This window comes from Mesocricetus auratus, unplaced genomic scaffold (genome assembly GCF_017639785.1).
Source record: "Mesocricetus auratus isolate SY011 unplaced genomic scaffold, BCM_Maur_2.0 Super-Scaffold_100023, whole genome shotgun sequence".
NCBI lineage: Eukaryota > Metazoa > Chordata > Mammalia > Rodentia > Cricetidae > Mesocricetus > Mesocricetus auratus.
This window is the reverse complement of record NW_024429204.1, coordinates 13,371,247-13,387,091: the sequence shown is the minus strand read 5'-3', so window position 1 is coordinate 13,387,091 and position 15,845 is coordinate 13,371,247. Positions and strand designations below refer to the sequence as shown.

Genomic DNA, 15,845 nt, shown 5'->3' with positions numbered 1-15,845 from the left:
GTTATTTAGATCTGGGGAAATGACAGTGTGGCCCAACTGAACTGGACCGCTAACAGTTTAAATGGAACCAGCCTCCACAGCTTACTTTGGATAAATGGCGTTGGCGTTGTTTGATGAGGGCAACTTAGAATTGTTTGTAGGCTTCTGGGAGGCAGTGGGTTTCTGCTTCAGCAGTAGACCCCAGTCGGGATCCACAGACCTCTGACTTCAGTGTTTTGATATTCCTGTTGTGGGGATTTGGAGACTCACATTGCATCCTGGATCTGAGTGGGGTATGGAGAAGGCAGGAAACGGGGGGGGGGCTGGACATTGTCTTTGGGGGAAGTCTAGCTTTTATTACATCACCTAAAGTGGCACAAACGGCCCCACTAATGAAATCGTGTTCCTGGTTTAAAAGGGCGATTGTGAGGCTGACTTTTGTGCTCACTAAAAACATCTCCCCAATCTTGTTAAGTTATTGCTCTCATTCCGGGTTTTTATAGCTGGGCAGCTCAGCAGCCCTCATTTCTTTACGTTTCATTCATTTTCCTTGTATTGATGATTAATGGAGGATGTGGAACGTTAGAGGGAGCAGGCATCAGCAATTGCATGATCATAATTAGTTTAGCTGACGAGGGCCTCTGATAGCACTTGCATCTGGATGGAAAAATTACCCTATAGGGAGCTGGCTGCTCACCAGGTCTTTTTAGTGATAGATTGTGAAACACCCGATGAATCAAATGCCCTTTCAATGCCAAGAAAGTGTTCCAGTCTCGAAGCCAAAATTATGTCTGCAGAAAGCTTTCCATTTGAAATGTATCAGAGTACAATTATAACCATTGTATTTTTTTGGCAAGCATACTACTCCTCTACAGTATAGACTCTAGTTAAATAAATTGCCTAAATTTTATGAATCCCTGAAATTTTGACTTATGGTGTTTGTAATATTTAATTTATAATAAAATTAGGTTACAGCAAGACTTTTTCCACTCCTTATCTCACACGCTCATTTTATCATTGAAAGCTTTGCTTCCCAGCAAAAAGGAGGGCCGCGATTGGAACATTTTTTTTGTAAGAGTATTCCATTTCCTGCCTGTTCCCATTTGTGCCTACATACAGCCTGACTTTTGTTTAAATGAGAAGTGCAGCAGAATCACCAGTTGGTCTCAAAAAATGCAACCAGCAGCAGAAATAACAACTTTTAAATATTCCTAGTGAATCTCTGGATGCGGTGACTGCACAATTCAGACCTCTAACATCAAAATCGCATGCAGCAAACCCTCTGGATCTCAAACTTCCAGGTCAGATTAAATAAAGAGCCAGTGACAGGACTGTGTTGTCTAACTTCAGCAGACACCTTCTAAGGGTTTGTGCTAGCAATGCAGTACTCAAGGCAGCGTCGTCTATAGGTCCTCTCAGCTTTGGAGCAAAGAAAGCTTTTTTCTTTCAAATTTCGTAACAGCAAAGGAAACACCAGGACGGGCTGTCGTCCTGTATTCTATTAGTACTTTGTTGTGTGAACGAAACGAAAAAGGCCCCAGTCCGGTGTAACCTCAGATGGTTTTCATGATGAATTGTTTTCACCTATATTCAAAGTCTCAGGTAGCATATTCCAAAGGACGTCGAGCATGCGGGGTCCTGTGCTGTCTTTCTTACTTTTGTTTTGACACGTTTAAAAGGTATGTTTTAGGTCTGAGCATTTAGGGGCCATCATTAAAGGCATGCGGCCCAAAGTTCAAAAAGTTAAAGCTGTTTCTGTGAAAGGCCTTTGGTGTCCCACACACCTCATCCATCACCATAGGGTTAATTATAATGAAAATCAGGGGTGCCTATTACACACAATTGAACCCGACCTCATTACGGGCAGTGTGGTTTTTATACTGTCATTGTTGCGAGCCTAAAGACAAAACTCCTGGGCTGATTTGGTCTAAGTCCCCGGATCATGTGACTCACCTCTGACCTTGGATTTTTTTTTCCCCTCCCGTTTCAGAGGCGAAGAGGCTCTGGTGTTTTTTGTGCCAATTGCCTGACCACAAAGACCTCTCTCTGGCGAAAGAACGCAAATGGCGGATATGTATGCAACGCCTGTGGTCTCTACCAGAAACTTCACTCGGTAAGAACGCACCCATCCCTTCAAGACGTGCTAAAGCAAATGGGCTGGCCTTGCTCCTGGCTGATAGGCCCTCTCTCATGGCTCGTCCTGTCTGTCTTTGCCGTGTTGTTTAACACAGTCATTTGAGGTAGACATATGAGTTACTATAAAGGGGGCTTAGAGGTTACCGGGAGATACCTTTGAGATGATTAGTAATGTTCACGATTCTTTGATTTAGAAGAGGAAGTGATGATTGCTCGGAGAATGTCATGTAACAGATTCTTGAGCTAATAGTTAGCCACACGGGGTGGAATTAATTTAGGTTAGGGAGACAAACGTCAAAAAACACACAGGCTGAAGAAAGAAATGGAACCACTTGGGTGGTTCACTTTCCAATTTGCCTTCTCGAATTGAAAGAGCCATTTGGCTGTTTGAGGGCCAGCCAAGCACTAGCACAGGACAATGCCACAGGAATCCAGGGAGTCCTGGGCTGAGGTGTGCAAAGTCCCAAGCAAGCAGCACCATAGTGGAAGGGACACAGGTACACAGTGTCTGCAGTCGCCAGCTGGCTTTGGCCAATGGGGGTTATTTGAATGAGTTTCACTCCAAATTTGACTTTGAGCTCTGTAATAGAATGCAAGCTGACCGCTCCCTCCATCTAATCAGGAAATCGTAGGTTCCTGCAGGACTTCCCTATAGTATAGACAGTGCATGTGCTGACAAGCCCTGACTGTAGGAAGTAGAAATACTTCTCCCCATGCCTGTTTTTCATTCTCTTTGGCGTTTTTACCTCAGCTCTTAGCACAGGCTGGTGAAAAGATCAGAACTGCAGGGAATGCAATTTGAGACAAAACCTCTTCCTAAGTGGACACCAAAAATGCTTTTTAAAAACATGTCCACCGTCAGCGATGGTGCTAATTGAGAATACTATAAGGCCCTTAGTCATTAGCATGGGGCTGGGAGGAAGACCCTTACTTCCACTTTATATATTTCTTGAACCCTCACCATTTAAACACAGCAACAAGCCTCTGTTTAATGAGCACTAACATTAACGGTTTTAATTGAACTTGGGCCAATCAACAGGCCAAGAATTAATTAAATTGCTGCTCAGCCAAATTATGATAATTTAACCACTGTAAAATAGACCAAAATTTTCAAAAAATTATTTTAATATTCATCTCGCCAGAGGCAAGATGGTCTCTGCTTTGATTTTTTTTCCTGTTTACCTTGAATGATAATACATAAAAATTATATGAACACAAAATTTTAAGAATTAATTCAATTCCACCCTTCTTTGTAGTACATATACATTAAATACTATATATTTTTATGATACAAGATTAATTCTTTATAAAGTTGAACTTTCTGTACAACATAAATGTTTGCGTCATATCCAGCCCAGGTAGGACTTTCATTTTGAAACTAACAATTAAATCACAAGTCATAAGTGTGTTAGTTCCCCTTCCTTTAGTCTACCTAGTGCCAATAGAAATAGTCTGCCAATGTTTCTTACTGGTATCGTTTTAATATCTAAGACATTCCCTTTTTCACTGACATTTAAATATTTTAGGAGTGATTCACCAGTTACATGTCCATATATGCAGAAATTATCAGTTACCTTTTTGAAAAATCAGAACATTTGAACAGTCTCCTAAAATTCAGTCTGTGAATATACATTCCTCAGTTCATCTTCCAAATCAAAATTAGAGCCCTACTACTTTTTATTATAGACTTATCTGAAAATTTCAGTCATATCATATAAACACCTATTGAACATGTACATAAGCACCAGCCCTGTAATGCTGCATAAAATACTGAAGTTGAATGGAAGTTAATCAACCTTCATTTTAACTATTATGAAAGGACAGACCAATATTTGGGCCAAAGCTGCAAAGGAATTTATATTTTTTTCAATACACGGCTAGTGTTTCACCTATGAACAAGTAATATATAGAGATCATTCAAACAGACGAATCAAATTAAGGCCAAAAATTCTGTGTGATGATTACCTGAATATTTCTTTATCGGTTTTGACAGCCGTGTGTCTGTGTGCTCTGATATGAATGCCATGTATCTACTTTTGCAATTCTTTACAAAGATATATGTATTAGTTATCTTAAGGCATCATGACAAATTCCCAGCACCTGACTGAATGGCTGAAAGCAAGAGAAACCGATTTTCTCACGGTTGTAGAGATTTGTGCCAACGTGATAGCGTCTGGTGAGACCTCCTCCCTTACTAGCCACCGTCTTTGCTGTGGATTCCATGTTCTGAGGAGGGCTCACATTTTTTCTCTCTTCTTACATCTTACAGTCTTATTGGATAAGGGCTGTACCTTTTTGGCCTTATTAAACCTTAGCTTCCTCTTAAAGAGACAGTTGTAGACACAATCATGCTAGATTTTCGACGTAAGGACCAGGGCAGAGAAGAGACATAGTTTAGTATCCAGTGTGTAGCAATGCGTCATTTTCTTGTTTTATCATCCCTACTAATATTTACCTCCCAAATTATTTTTGACATACCTGAGATAACCCAAGAGCTGATCATAGTTTAGAAAAATCATTTCTTCAAAAGATTACTTTTTCTCAAACTTTTTCACCATTGGTGAACGTCCTCAAATCTCCTGAGTCTGAAAAGGCTGCTTTCCACCAAATTCAAGTTTTCTGTCCCCTACCCTAGCCCTTCCGAGATGGACATCACTTAGTGAGTCAGACATGCTACCTTTGGGTGACTTGCCTGCTTAGGACAGCCAGAAGGGATTTAGTAAGACTACGGCCTAAAGGCCTTGAACGGAAGAGTGGTTCACAGTTGTCAGGAATTTTTCATGCATCGGGCTGCATTTTTGATGTTTCTCTTGTGTGTATTGTATGTACCCCTACAGACTCCCAGGCCTCTGAACATCATCAAGCAAAACAACGGGGAGCAGATTATTAGGAGACGAACGAGAAAGCGCCTTAACCCGGATGCTCTTCAGGCTGAGCAGCTCAGTAAACAGCAGAGGGGAAGCGGTGAGGAGCAGGTCAATGGAAGTCCCTTAGAGAGGAGATCCGAAGATCACTTGACTGAGAGTCATCAGAGAGAGATCCCGCTTCCAAGCCTAAGTAAATATGAAGCCCAGGGTTCATTGACTAAAAGCCATTCTGCTCAGCAGCCCGTGCTGGTCAGTCAAACCCTGGATATTCACAAAAGGATGCAACCTTTGCACATTCAGATAAAAAGTCCTCAGGAAAGTACTGGAGATCCAGGAAATAGTTCATCTGTATCGGAAGGGAAAGGAAGTTCCGAGCGAGGCAGTCCCATAGAAAAATATATGAGACCTGCAAAACACCCCAACTATTCTCCGCCAGGCAGCCCTATTGAAAAGTACCAGTACCCACTTTTTGGACTTCCTTTTGTACACAATGACTTCCAGAGTGAAGCTGATTGGCTGCGGTTCTGGAGTAAATATAAGCTCTCCGTTCCCGGGAATCCACACTACTTGAGTCACGTGCCTGGCTTACCAAATCCTTGCCAAAACTATGTGCCTTATCCCGCCTTCAATCTGCCTCCTCATTTTTCAGCCGTTGGATCAGACAATGACATTCCGCTAGATTTGGCGATCAAGCATTCCAGACCTGGGCCAACCTCGAATGGTGCCTCCAAGGAGAAAACCAAGGCGCCGCCAAATGTCAAAAGCGAAGGTCCCGTGAATGTAGTTAAAACGGAGAGAGTTGACAGAAGCACTCAAGATGAACTTTCAACAAAATGTGTGCACTGTGGCATTGTCTTTCTGGATGAAGTGATGTATGCTTTGCATATGAGTTGCCATGGTGACAGTGGACCTTTCCAGTGCAGCATATGCCAGCATCTTTGCACGGACAAATATGACTTCACAACACACATCCAGAGGGGCCTGCATAGGAACAGTGCACAAGGGGAAAAAAATGGGAAACCTAAAGAGTAAAACCTTAGCACTTAGCACAATTAAATAGAAATAGGTTTTCTTGATGGGAATTCAATAGCTTGTAATGTCTTATGAAGACCCATTAAAAATACTTCATAGAGCCTGCCTTATCCAACATGAAATTCCCTCTTTTTTTTAATTTCTTTCTTTTGATGAGTAGGTTACCAAGATTATAAAATGAAACATATGGTCAGTGGGAAAGAAGGACAAATGACAAACACAAAGTAAAAAAGAAACTAGTGAGTCAAAAAATATCTTGCCTAATGTATACTGGGGAATCTCCTTACAGAAGCCCGCCAAAGTATGGCTGTTTTGTTGGTAAAGTCGCAAATGCTGTCTAGAGTTTGAAACACTTTGCATACCATCATACGAAAAGCAGTGTTAAGCTGGCTATTGGTCCATTGAGTCCAAACTCTCTAAAAGCTTGCCTCAATGTAAAGCATCATGGAATCCCAGCCAGGGGAAAACAAGTCACCAGAACAAGGGATGGAAAGTAACACCCTCTCAAATTAGTCTCTTCTCATTGACCATGTTTCAGATTTAGACCTCGAAATGTGAACTGTGGTTAGGCGTGTTGAGAGAGCAGGAAGAATCGAGACAGTTGGAGGCACAATGGTTTTTGGCCAGCCCTGCCTGTACATACACATACACACCCTCTTTGATACTTTTTGTCCTTTAGATGTTCCAATACTTGGTAGTCATTTTTGTTTGCAGTTTAGACTAATTTTGTCTAAATATATCCTTTCTTAAAAACAGTGTCCTCAATGCTTATGTAGTAATTTTATTTTAGCCAAATATTTCTTTCTTGTTTATGATGAACAGGTTTGAAGTTTTTTAAACCTCCTGGTGGTCACTATTCTCACTTGGCACATTGTAATGAAAGGAATTCCCCTCACTTAAAAAGATGATATGGATATAAATGTCAGGCCATGGGTTTAATTTGTGCAGAAGGCATGGTATTTCTCCACAAAGTAACCTGCTGTATTTATTTATTTTCTTTTGGTTAAATATAGTTTCCAAACTTCATGGTCAGGCAGCATGCAAGGTTACGTTACCACAGACTGACAGTTGATGTATGTACCAATCAATCCCTTCGTTAGATTTATACAGGTTTAGTTAAGTAGCATTAAATAGGATTCATAGAAGTATGTCTTCATAGTACTTTTAATACTTAAGGCTTTGTAAAAAACAAAAAACAAAAAAACAAACAAACTATCCATGAAGGGAGAGCTCCTCAGCATAACTGCTCAGGGAAATAGGGCTAAATAATTGAACATTAAATAATTGGTTTAAGGTGCTGTTAGTCGAGCCTCAATGCTTGCTACAAGGATGTATGTACAAGGACTGACTTTAATAATTTGCATTATATTGTCCCTACCAGTAGTTTATTTTTTGCCACGGAGATGTAGAAGATATTACAAGCTACTGGATGCACTGTCAGATTAACTTATTTCATTAAAGAAGTTGGGAGAACAAATAGGAAAAAAAACTTATTTTTCTAGTAAATATTAATGTATTACATTTCAAATAATGGTGCCTGACATATTGAATAATTATTTTCTACAGTGTACGTATGCAACAAAGATATTCCATCATGCATTAGAGTCAGTTCTGGCTCTGCCTAGCTGTTTACATTTGCAAATGTAGCAAAGAAGGTAATGAAGCAACTATTTCTATTGCAGTAGGTAACTTTAGTGTGTATGTGTGTGTGTGCGTGTGTGTATGTGTGCATTCAAGATGCAAACGGTAACATGAAAAAAAGGAAGTTCTCAATGTAATGGTGTGGAAAACAAGAAGGAAATGAAAATATTTTTATGCCTACTTAGGATACAAGGGTAGTACTATTCATTCCAAGTCCCCCCCTTTTTTTAAATTTTAAGCTCTTAGCTCCCATTGTTATGCTTACGATGATAAACATATATCCTCTTTTTATTGCTTTGTCTATGTTTCAGAGGAAACATTTCAGAAATTATTTTGATACGTGCTGCAGGAATCTGCAGCACTGGTGTTTTTATTGCATTCTGTAGTCGCATTTGCACTCTTTTTTTCATTAATTTGCAGTTGCTTTGTATTGTTTTGTTGTGTTGGGTTTTGCTTCTTTCTCTCAATGCAGGAGTCTCATTTCTTAGAGTTGGATGGCAGGTAGAGTTAACCAATCCATGACTGTTCTAGTGAATGAAGTGCAAAAGACCTTTCTGATGTTGTATTCTCATCTTCATTCTTGCATTTTTGTTTTGTTTTGTTTTCATGTTTTAAAAAAAAAAGGAAAAAAGGAAAAAAAGAAGACGATGGAGAGAAAGAATATCAGGACTAAGTCCTCCGCTCTGGTTTCATTGTTAAAGGACACTACTTTTTATCTCACCTGTCTGGGGCATAGCTCTAATATTTACATGAACGGAAATAAAGGGGTAGTATCGGGAGCTTTGACATTCAAATGACTTGATGTAATTTATCTTTCTTAGGAATCTTGGTGGATGCATCTCAGAATATAGTGGCATATCTGAGAGGTGACAAAGACCTAAAAGAGGAGATTTCCCAAACAACAATGTTTAATTTCCATAGTAAAAAGAACATTAAAATTACACTGTACCAATCCTCTGGGCTCATTATATGTGGACTGCCCAAATCAGCAACATACCAGAAATTTGGTCTGGGGCAATATTGCACATTACGTCTTTGGTATCCTTATGCAATTTCTTCAGTGTGTTAGACACAAGTAGATTTTTCATTGTTGGCATGTATGCCTTTTGTTTTTCATTCCATTTTTTTTTCTCAGTCAGACACAGTAGCAATGACTAGCATTGGAATATACATATCACTGTGCTTGGGATATTTATGGTCAGTCTACTTTCAGTAGATTGTTTTCGGATAGCATCGGTATGCTAGATCTTATTTCGTATTCCTTTATTATTGATTATTTTATTTTCATGTTTGTTTATGTTACGCATATTTTGGTAGAGAAAAGTTGGGGCTTAAAAAAGATGGAAGTTTATAATAACACTAAAATGCTCCTTATTTTTTTTTTGATGACCTACAATTTTGATTCCATATTTTTAAATGTTCTTAGGAAAATGACGTTTCTTTTTAAAGGCATTTGAATTGTTTTGTCTTACATCGTGAAGGATTTTAAGTGAGCTATTTAGGTACTTGACCTCTTTTGAAGGACTTTCAAGATGATTTTGGAACTTTCCTCTCTTGGAGAAGTCTTCACGGATACATCATCTAAAGCAGTATGCCATTTCAAACATGCAGTTCTTTTTGAATTATTTGTCAACTCTAAACTGAGCTTTGGCTCCCACTCTGGGCCAGAACCACTTCATCACTTCATGCACACCCTTCCTTTTCTTCCATTTCTCTCATCTTCATTCACCCCTGGGAAAGTACTGTTGTTTGGGCTATAAAACCATAAAGAGCCAGCCAACTTTGGAAGATTGTGGATTGAGAGAGACACTACATACCTTTAAGTTGATGAGAAAGGGTTGGAACACACAGAGTTAATATGCTCTCTCTGTTGTTTAAATGGCAATGAGTTACCCAGTTCTTTCTACATGTCATATTGAGATTTTTTTTGTTGTTGTTGTTCTGTTTTGTTTTGTTTTGTTAAATCCACTTTTAAGATAGTGATGTTCTGTTCTAAACTCTTCTCTTTAGTAAAGGTAGATTTTTAGGAAACAAGCATGGGGATTCTTTCTAAGGTAATAGTGAGAAGAAGGAAACAGTGATTATCTTCAGAAGCTATTTGTGGAAGCCTGTGGTAGAACACCCTGTTTATAATTGCACATGTGCACATACGAGTCAATGCAAAATACAGCTCCAAAAACATTTATATATATAAAATGCCTGGGGAGATGTTTTCCTTAATAAATTGAGGATGATCCATATTGCTATCAAAGTCATTATTACCCTTTTGCCATGTGGCTGCAAACATCACAAAGTGACCTGCCGTGAGATTCATGTACTGCCTGCCTACTTAGTAAACAGATTTTCACAGCTTTCTAGAAATTGGGGACATCCGCCATCTGGAGATAGAATCGTGGAGTCCATGTCTCATGCTGCCTATGGGCTGTATGACCAATCTCTTGCCCAAAGTTGGGATGGATTTCACTACCTTCTTTTGGGATGAGGATAATGGCAAAAACATACCACATGGTATCTTTGGTTAGCTGGTAGATGAAGGCTTGCTGACCTTGCTAGACAAGGAGAGCTGAGAAACTGGGCACCTTGACTATGAAACTATATGTACTAACCAAAGGTAGGTACTGTTAGGTGGACCAGGCCACTGAGTATTAACTAAGCATGGCTAGGAGTGGACCCATGGAGAGCAGTATTCTCATAGATTTGGCCAAGGGCAAGAGACATTAACATCTGTGAAGAGTGCTGACTTTTAGTTGTGGGTTGCTGGTTCATAACATTCTCTTGGGTTTCTGATCACAGTGCAGTAGTGTCTAAAGTATTTCCACTTTTTCACAGTCATTGACCCCTCTAAAGGATGCTAGCACATGCATGTGCCAAGGCAGGGATGAAAAAAATATGTGAAAATCAATAGAGAAATGGATACACTTCGTCCCCAGGTTCTCTCGAAAAGTATGTTTCTCTTGAAAGAAAAATTAGTGTGGTAAAGCTTATACAGGGAAGCAATTACCATAAAAGGAATGTTTAACCTTCCTCATATCCACAAGTCCCCAAACTGGATCCTGGTTTTACCCCATTATTTTTTCAATACAATGACTGCGAAATATCACTCTTTCTTTCTGTGCCTCAGGTTCCTCAGCTGTAAAGTGGAAGAATATATTAATAATAATAATATTAATATTAAAAATAATAATGGTAATGTAGTACTTGTTTGTAAAGCACTTTGAGATCCTTGGTTGGAGGGCACCATAGGAGTGTCAAGTATTATTATGTGGCCAAGGGGGTTATTTGAAACTCTGGTTCCCGAGGGCCAAGAAAGTTTGGCATCATTTTATTAAAGATGAGCTGTAAATATCTTAAATAAAAAGCCTGTAGTGTTGGATATGAAGAGGCAAGACTATATCAAGGCTGATAAGACCATAGTTTCTTAATGGCTACCAGTAAGGCACGTGTTACAATAACAAATGCTGAATTCTTTAGGGTGTAATATTTGACAACACGGTTGATCTTGGGGGTGGGGTGGGGGTGGAAAACATCTCAAGATGCCAATGTAAAACTAACAGCAATATTCACCAGCAGAAAATGTCTTTCATATGGAATGATTTCATGTTGATAAGAAAAAGTTTTCAATTTGTAGTCCTGATTTGAACATCAGACTGTGGGGTATAATAGTTCTGTTCTTATGACACATGGAATTTTTTCATTTTATTTTATTTTGTTTTCCTAGTGCATGTTCATTTCTACTCACAACATGTTCTTGGTGTATTTCTTATGCAAACAATCTTCAGGCAGCAAAGATGTCTGTTACATCTAAACTTGAATAATAAAGTTTTACCACCAGTTATCCATAATGGCTTTGGTATGGTTTATATGGATTTACTTCCATCCTCGAAGAAAGAGGAGCTGCAGATCATTGTAACATATAGATGGGTTCTGAACCTAATGGAACTGAAACCAGGTCACCATTTTTAAACTATAGAGTACTAAGATTTATTAAATTGGGTTTTTACAACTTGTTTTTTTAAGCATTGTTATAGATAGATTTTCTGCTAAAATTATACTAGATTCTTAGGAAGATTAATTATGCATTTTGTTTATTGTAGAAACTTTTTGAGTATCAGCCATTGAGTGTTGAGTATTGATCTGCTAGTAATTATCTTTCAGTATGTAAATACTCCTTCGAAAGAAATAGAACTTTGATTCTATTCCATATGTCCATATGCATGTGATGTGAACATCCTGATAAATATCTCAAAATTAAATTAATATTTTTAAAACACTGTTTGTTTATGGTAGCATTAATCAGAGAAGATTTTGACAGTTTTGAAAGAGAGAAGAGGCAGGTGAAATCCAAATAAGGAAAAGTTGTGGGGCGACTCACTTTTGCTTTAACCAGAAGGAAAATCACTGCAAAGCAGGTCATTAAATAAATAAATAAATAAATAAATAAATAAATAAATAAATAAATAACTTCTGCTTCAGGGGATGTTTCAAAAGATTCAAAATAATTAGTATCTGCCTTCCTCGTGCAATCTTCATTGCTTACTTTGGTGAACTCAAATTAATGAACAATCACTCATTTTTTCCTTCTCTTTCATTCTTTCCCTTCTTTTGTATTGGAATCAACAGTAGATCTTCTTTGAGGGGGCTCTCCTGAGAGTAACACTTTGTTTCCCAGCTGTAGGCAGAGTTCTCTAGATAAGTAATGGAACTACACTCAATGCCATTTCTTCTCCTTGTATGGAACTTGACTCTTCCGTTCGGGAACACATTTCAGATGAAGCTGGAAGCACTTGTTTCTCACCAGGTCCCTACAGAAGAGAAACCTGCCATCCTCAGCTCCTCAGCATTGTTTAAATCTAGAGAAGCAGGGCAGTCAATACTGCCTCCCCTCTGTCACCTCTAGTCTCCAGCCACAGTGGGGGTGTGGGGGGGTTGGAATGAGCAAAGGAGGAATAAGCCTGTGATGATAACCACAGGGCGAGATTGAGAACAGGAGGGAGTGTGCCTTGCTATGGGCAGCGGAACTCTCTTTCTGATTTTAACATTGCCAAGGGAGAGCGCTACCTCGAGTTCCCAGATTTTCAGTATTCAAGAAACAGAAACATTGGACAAAGGAAATTTTATATGAAACCTCCCAATTTGTTTAAATGCCAGTAGCAGATTTTTTTTTTGTTCTTTTGTACTTGAAGCCAAACAAAACACTTGCTCTGAACACATTCCACCCTTAGGTTGCCAGAGTAGGAGTTCTGGAGCCTGAACCACAGTGAACTATGATACCTGGCAGGGATGAAGCTAGACAAAGACGCTGTGGCTCTCATCCTAGGTTGTGTCCCAGGTACCAGGGAATCACAAGCTCCATCCAAAACCCAAAAAGACATGTGGCTGCAAGTACCTTCCTGATCCCTCCTTTAGACTAGCCGGTGGCAGGGGGATGCTTAGAAGACAAATATATACTGTTTTTGAAGCATACTACACATCACTTTATTATTTTGTCCTCCATCTTTCCATGTACCTGTCTGTGTTTAACACAGCGATGTGAGCACCTCTCCATTTGCATTTACAGAAGCATCAGAAGTAGACAAGCCATGCCCAGCAGTGTCTAAGACGCCCTTGTACCCTTTCCACATCACACGTTAGAATGAAAGTCACAAGAATGGGGAAACCAAATCTAGCAGCAAATGGGATACTTTGTGTTATCGTTGACCACATAGGTAGTTAAAAGTATTTTCATTTCTAAGGTAGAGTACTTGAAGTGAAACCTGGTTTACAGTGTTACCCCTGTCTTTCATTGGGATATCTGTACTGGAAGATTGTCACGAATTAAATGTAACAATGTTTCAATAAGATCTATGGCATGAAGCAACCACTGCTTCTACAGACATCCATTTTTTCTTCACATAAGTAACAATGCACAGACTAGTGTAGGTTATAAAAAGGAAAAATCAAGTAGAAGCTGCTAACATTCTTTTCATGCTTGGAAGGCTTAATATACACCCTCCCCCAGGCAGGGCAGCAGTGGTACATCCCTTTAATTCCAGCATTCCTGAGGCAGAGGCAGGCATATCTCCAAGTCTGAGGCCAACATGGTCTACAGGGTAAATTCCAGGACAGTCAGCTAACCGGAGAAAACCCATCTCAAAAATCCAAACAAATACACAAACAAAACAAAAAACAAAAAAATTCCCAGCCCTGACATATTTATTTTGATGACTTAGATAGAAATGTTATTTCTAATACTCTTAACCATATTTTAATTAGTATTCACTTTTTTTATATCAATAATAACCAATTTTATTCTATCTTAATATATTTTATAGAAAATACACCAACCAAACGCAAGTTTCCATTGTTTTTCTTAGGGTTCTGGGTGAGGGATCTTTGATTTTGGTTTGATGAGCTCTGACTATGAACTCAGAACTGAAAAATGGCAGTAGAACACAGACACAGACACACACACACACACACACACACACACACACACACACACCCATAAATAACACCTACACACACAGATATACCCCACCTACACACACACATGTTAAGATGGGATGCATCTTTCATACTTCCACAGAGGTATAAATAAGTGTAAATTTCTGAACTATAAATCTTCACTTATATGTGATGAAGCTCTAGTTTCATCATACCTTTTAATAATATCTGAACAACAACAAAATATATCATCCTCATTCTTAAACTAACATTTTATTGAAAAATTTGGAATTACATGACTGTTATGCCTTCTTAAATGAAAAGATTTATCATATTAAATATAAAGGTTTTGGTATTTTTGTAACATTAGCAATAAGCCCTAGGAGCACTGAAACATAGTGTCTTACCTTCCCTAGCTAATGAAGTGCAGACAAAACTTGAAATTGTAAGTGGATTTCACAAAGTTCACACACGTTTGTGAATAAAATTCCTTAGGTTTGCATGTTCAGCTTCCTAAAATTATACTTCTGGTGTGAATGCAAACATTAAATTATGCATAGTCTCAAAGTCAGTGACAAATGTTGTCCATGGTTGCAAAGCACAATTACAGTGGACATTGTTACCCCCAGAGCCCAGTGGTATCAAATGAGACTTAGGTATTCTCAAATATAGTGGAAATTCTTTTCTTTCTTTCCTTTTTTATGGATTGGTGCCAGCTGGTCTTGATTTCCATGACACTATCATAGTTTAAAAACTGCATGTAAGCTTTACCTTCAATGAATGTGGTCAACAAGAAAAACATAGGAATCCTACAGCAAGTGATGTCTTTGGGCCCTAGGCCAGTTCATACCCTTTTAAACACCTGACTAACATTTTATGGTTCAAAAGGAAATGGGTTGTCATTCTGTTTTGAGGACATTTTATTCTTGTTAATGGAGTGTTTTAGAGAGGGTATTTCAAAAATTGTTTTATTAAAATGTGCTGTGGGCATAACTCCCAAGAGCATTCCATTTACTGCAAATCAATGTCCTGAGTACACCCATCAGTTATCACCTAAGTTGAAAACAGACTTTTTTTATTCTATACAAGATAACTCCTTCATGCCCACTTCTCTGACTACACAGCTGAAACCTAGAAGCAACAGAAACCTCTTGTCTTAAACAAGTTAACCTCAAACTTAAACACTGACATAACTTGCAGTTTACAATTGCTGTGCTTTTCATGACAAATGCTGACATGCAGCTCTGCCAACCCTAAACTCAGTTAGAGGATCTCATTTTCCCAAAAATGAATACACCCAAGGATTGAGGGCTATTTCTACACAACATTGTCCAGTATAGTTTCCGGAAGTAAATCACTTACGATTGGATTAATAAAACTCGGCATTCTATAAACATTAACATATTGGAATATGCTGTAGATCTTTCTGTTTGCTGGGAAAAACGATGACAAATAATAAGAAAAGGGACAACCACGGCCTTGAAAGTTGCTTTAATAAGTTGGTTTCGAATTTGACAAAATTCATCATTGTTTTCATACTTATGTCTCACAACACACAATTCTGAGAATTACCAATAAAAGCTTAGATTTGCATCGGCCACTAGAGAGCTTGTTCATTTCCCTTTTTTTCTTCTTATTTAGTTTGGCTGGGTGTGTTTTGGTTTGGTTTTTCAACACAGGGTTTCTCTGCATAACAACCCTAGCTGCCCTGGAACCTGCTTTCTAGACCAGGTTGACCTAGAACTCACATAGATCTGCCTGCCTCTG

General features: G+C 38.8%; 1 protein-coding gene across 8 annotated transcripts in view; it reads left to right on the top strand.

Annotated features, from left to right (window-relative positions):
• The window catches only part of Trps1 (transcriptional repressor GATA binding 1), a 226,473-nt gene extending 214,983 nt beyond the window's left edge, over positions 1–11,490 (top strand). For all 8 annotated transcript variants that reach the window (XM_040730620.1, XM_040730621.1, XM_040730623.1 and 5 more), the window contains 2 exons: positions 1,970–2,092; positions 4,953–11,490. In XM_040730620.1, the coding sequence (XP_040586554.1) occupies positions 1,970–2,092; positions 4,953–6,014 (1,185 nt within the window). In that variant the 3' untranslated portion in view covers positions 6,015–11,490. The remainder of the gene's footprint in view (positions 1–1,969; positions 2,093–4,952) is intronic.
• The last annotated feature ends 4,355 nt before the right edge of the window (positions 11,491–15,845 follow it).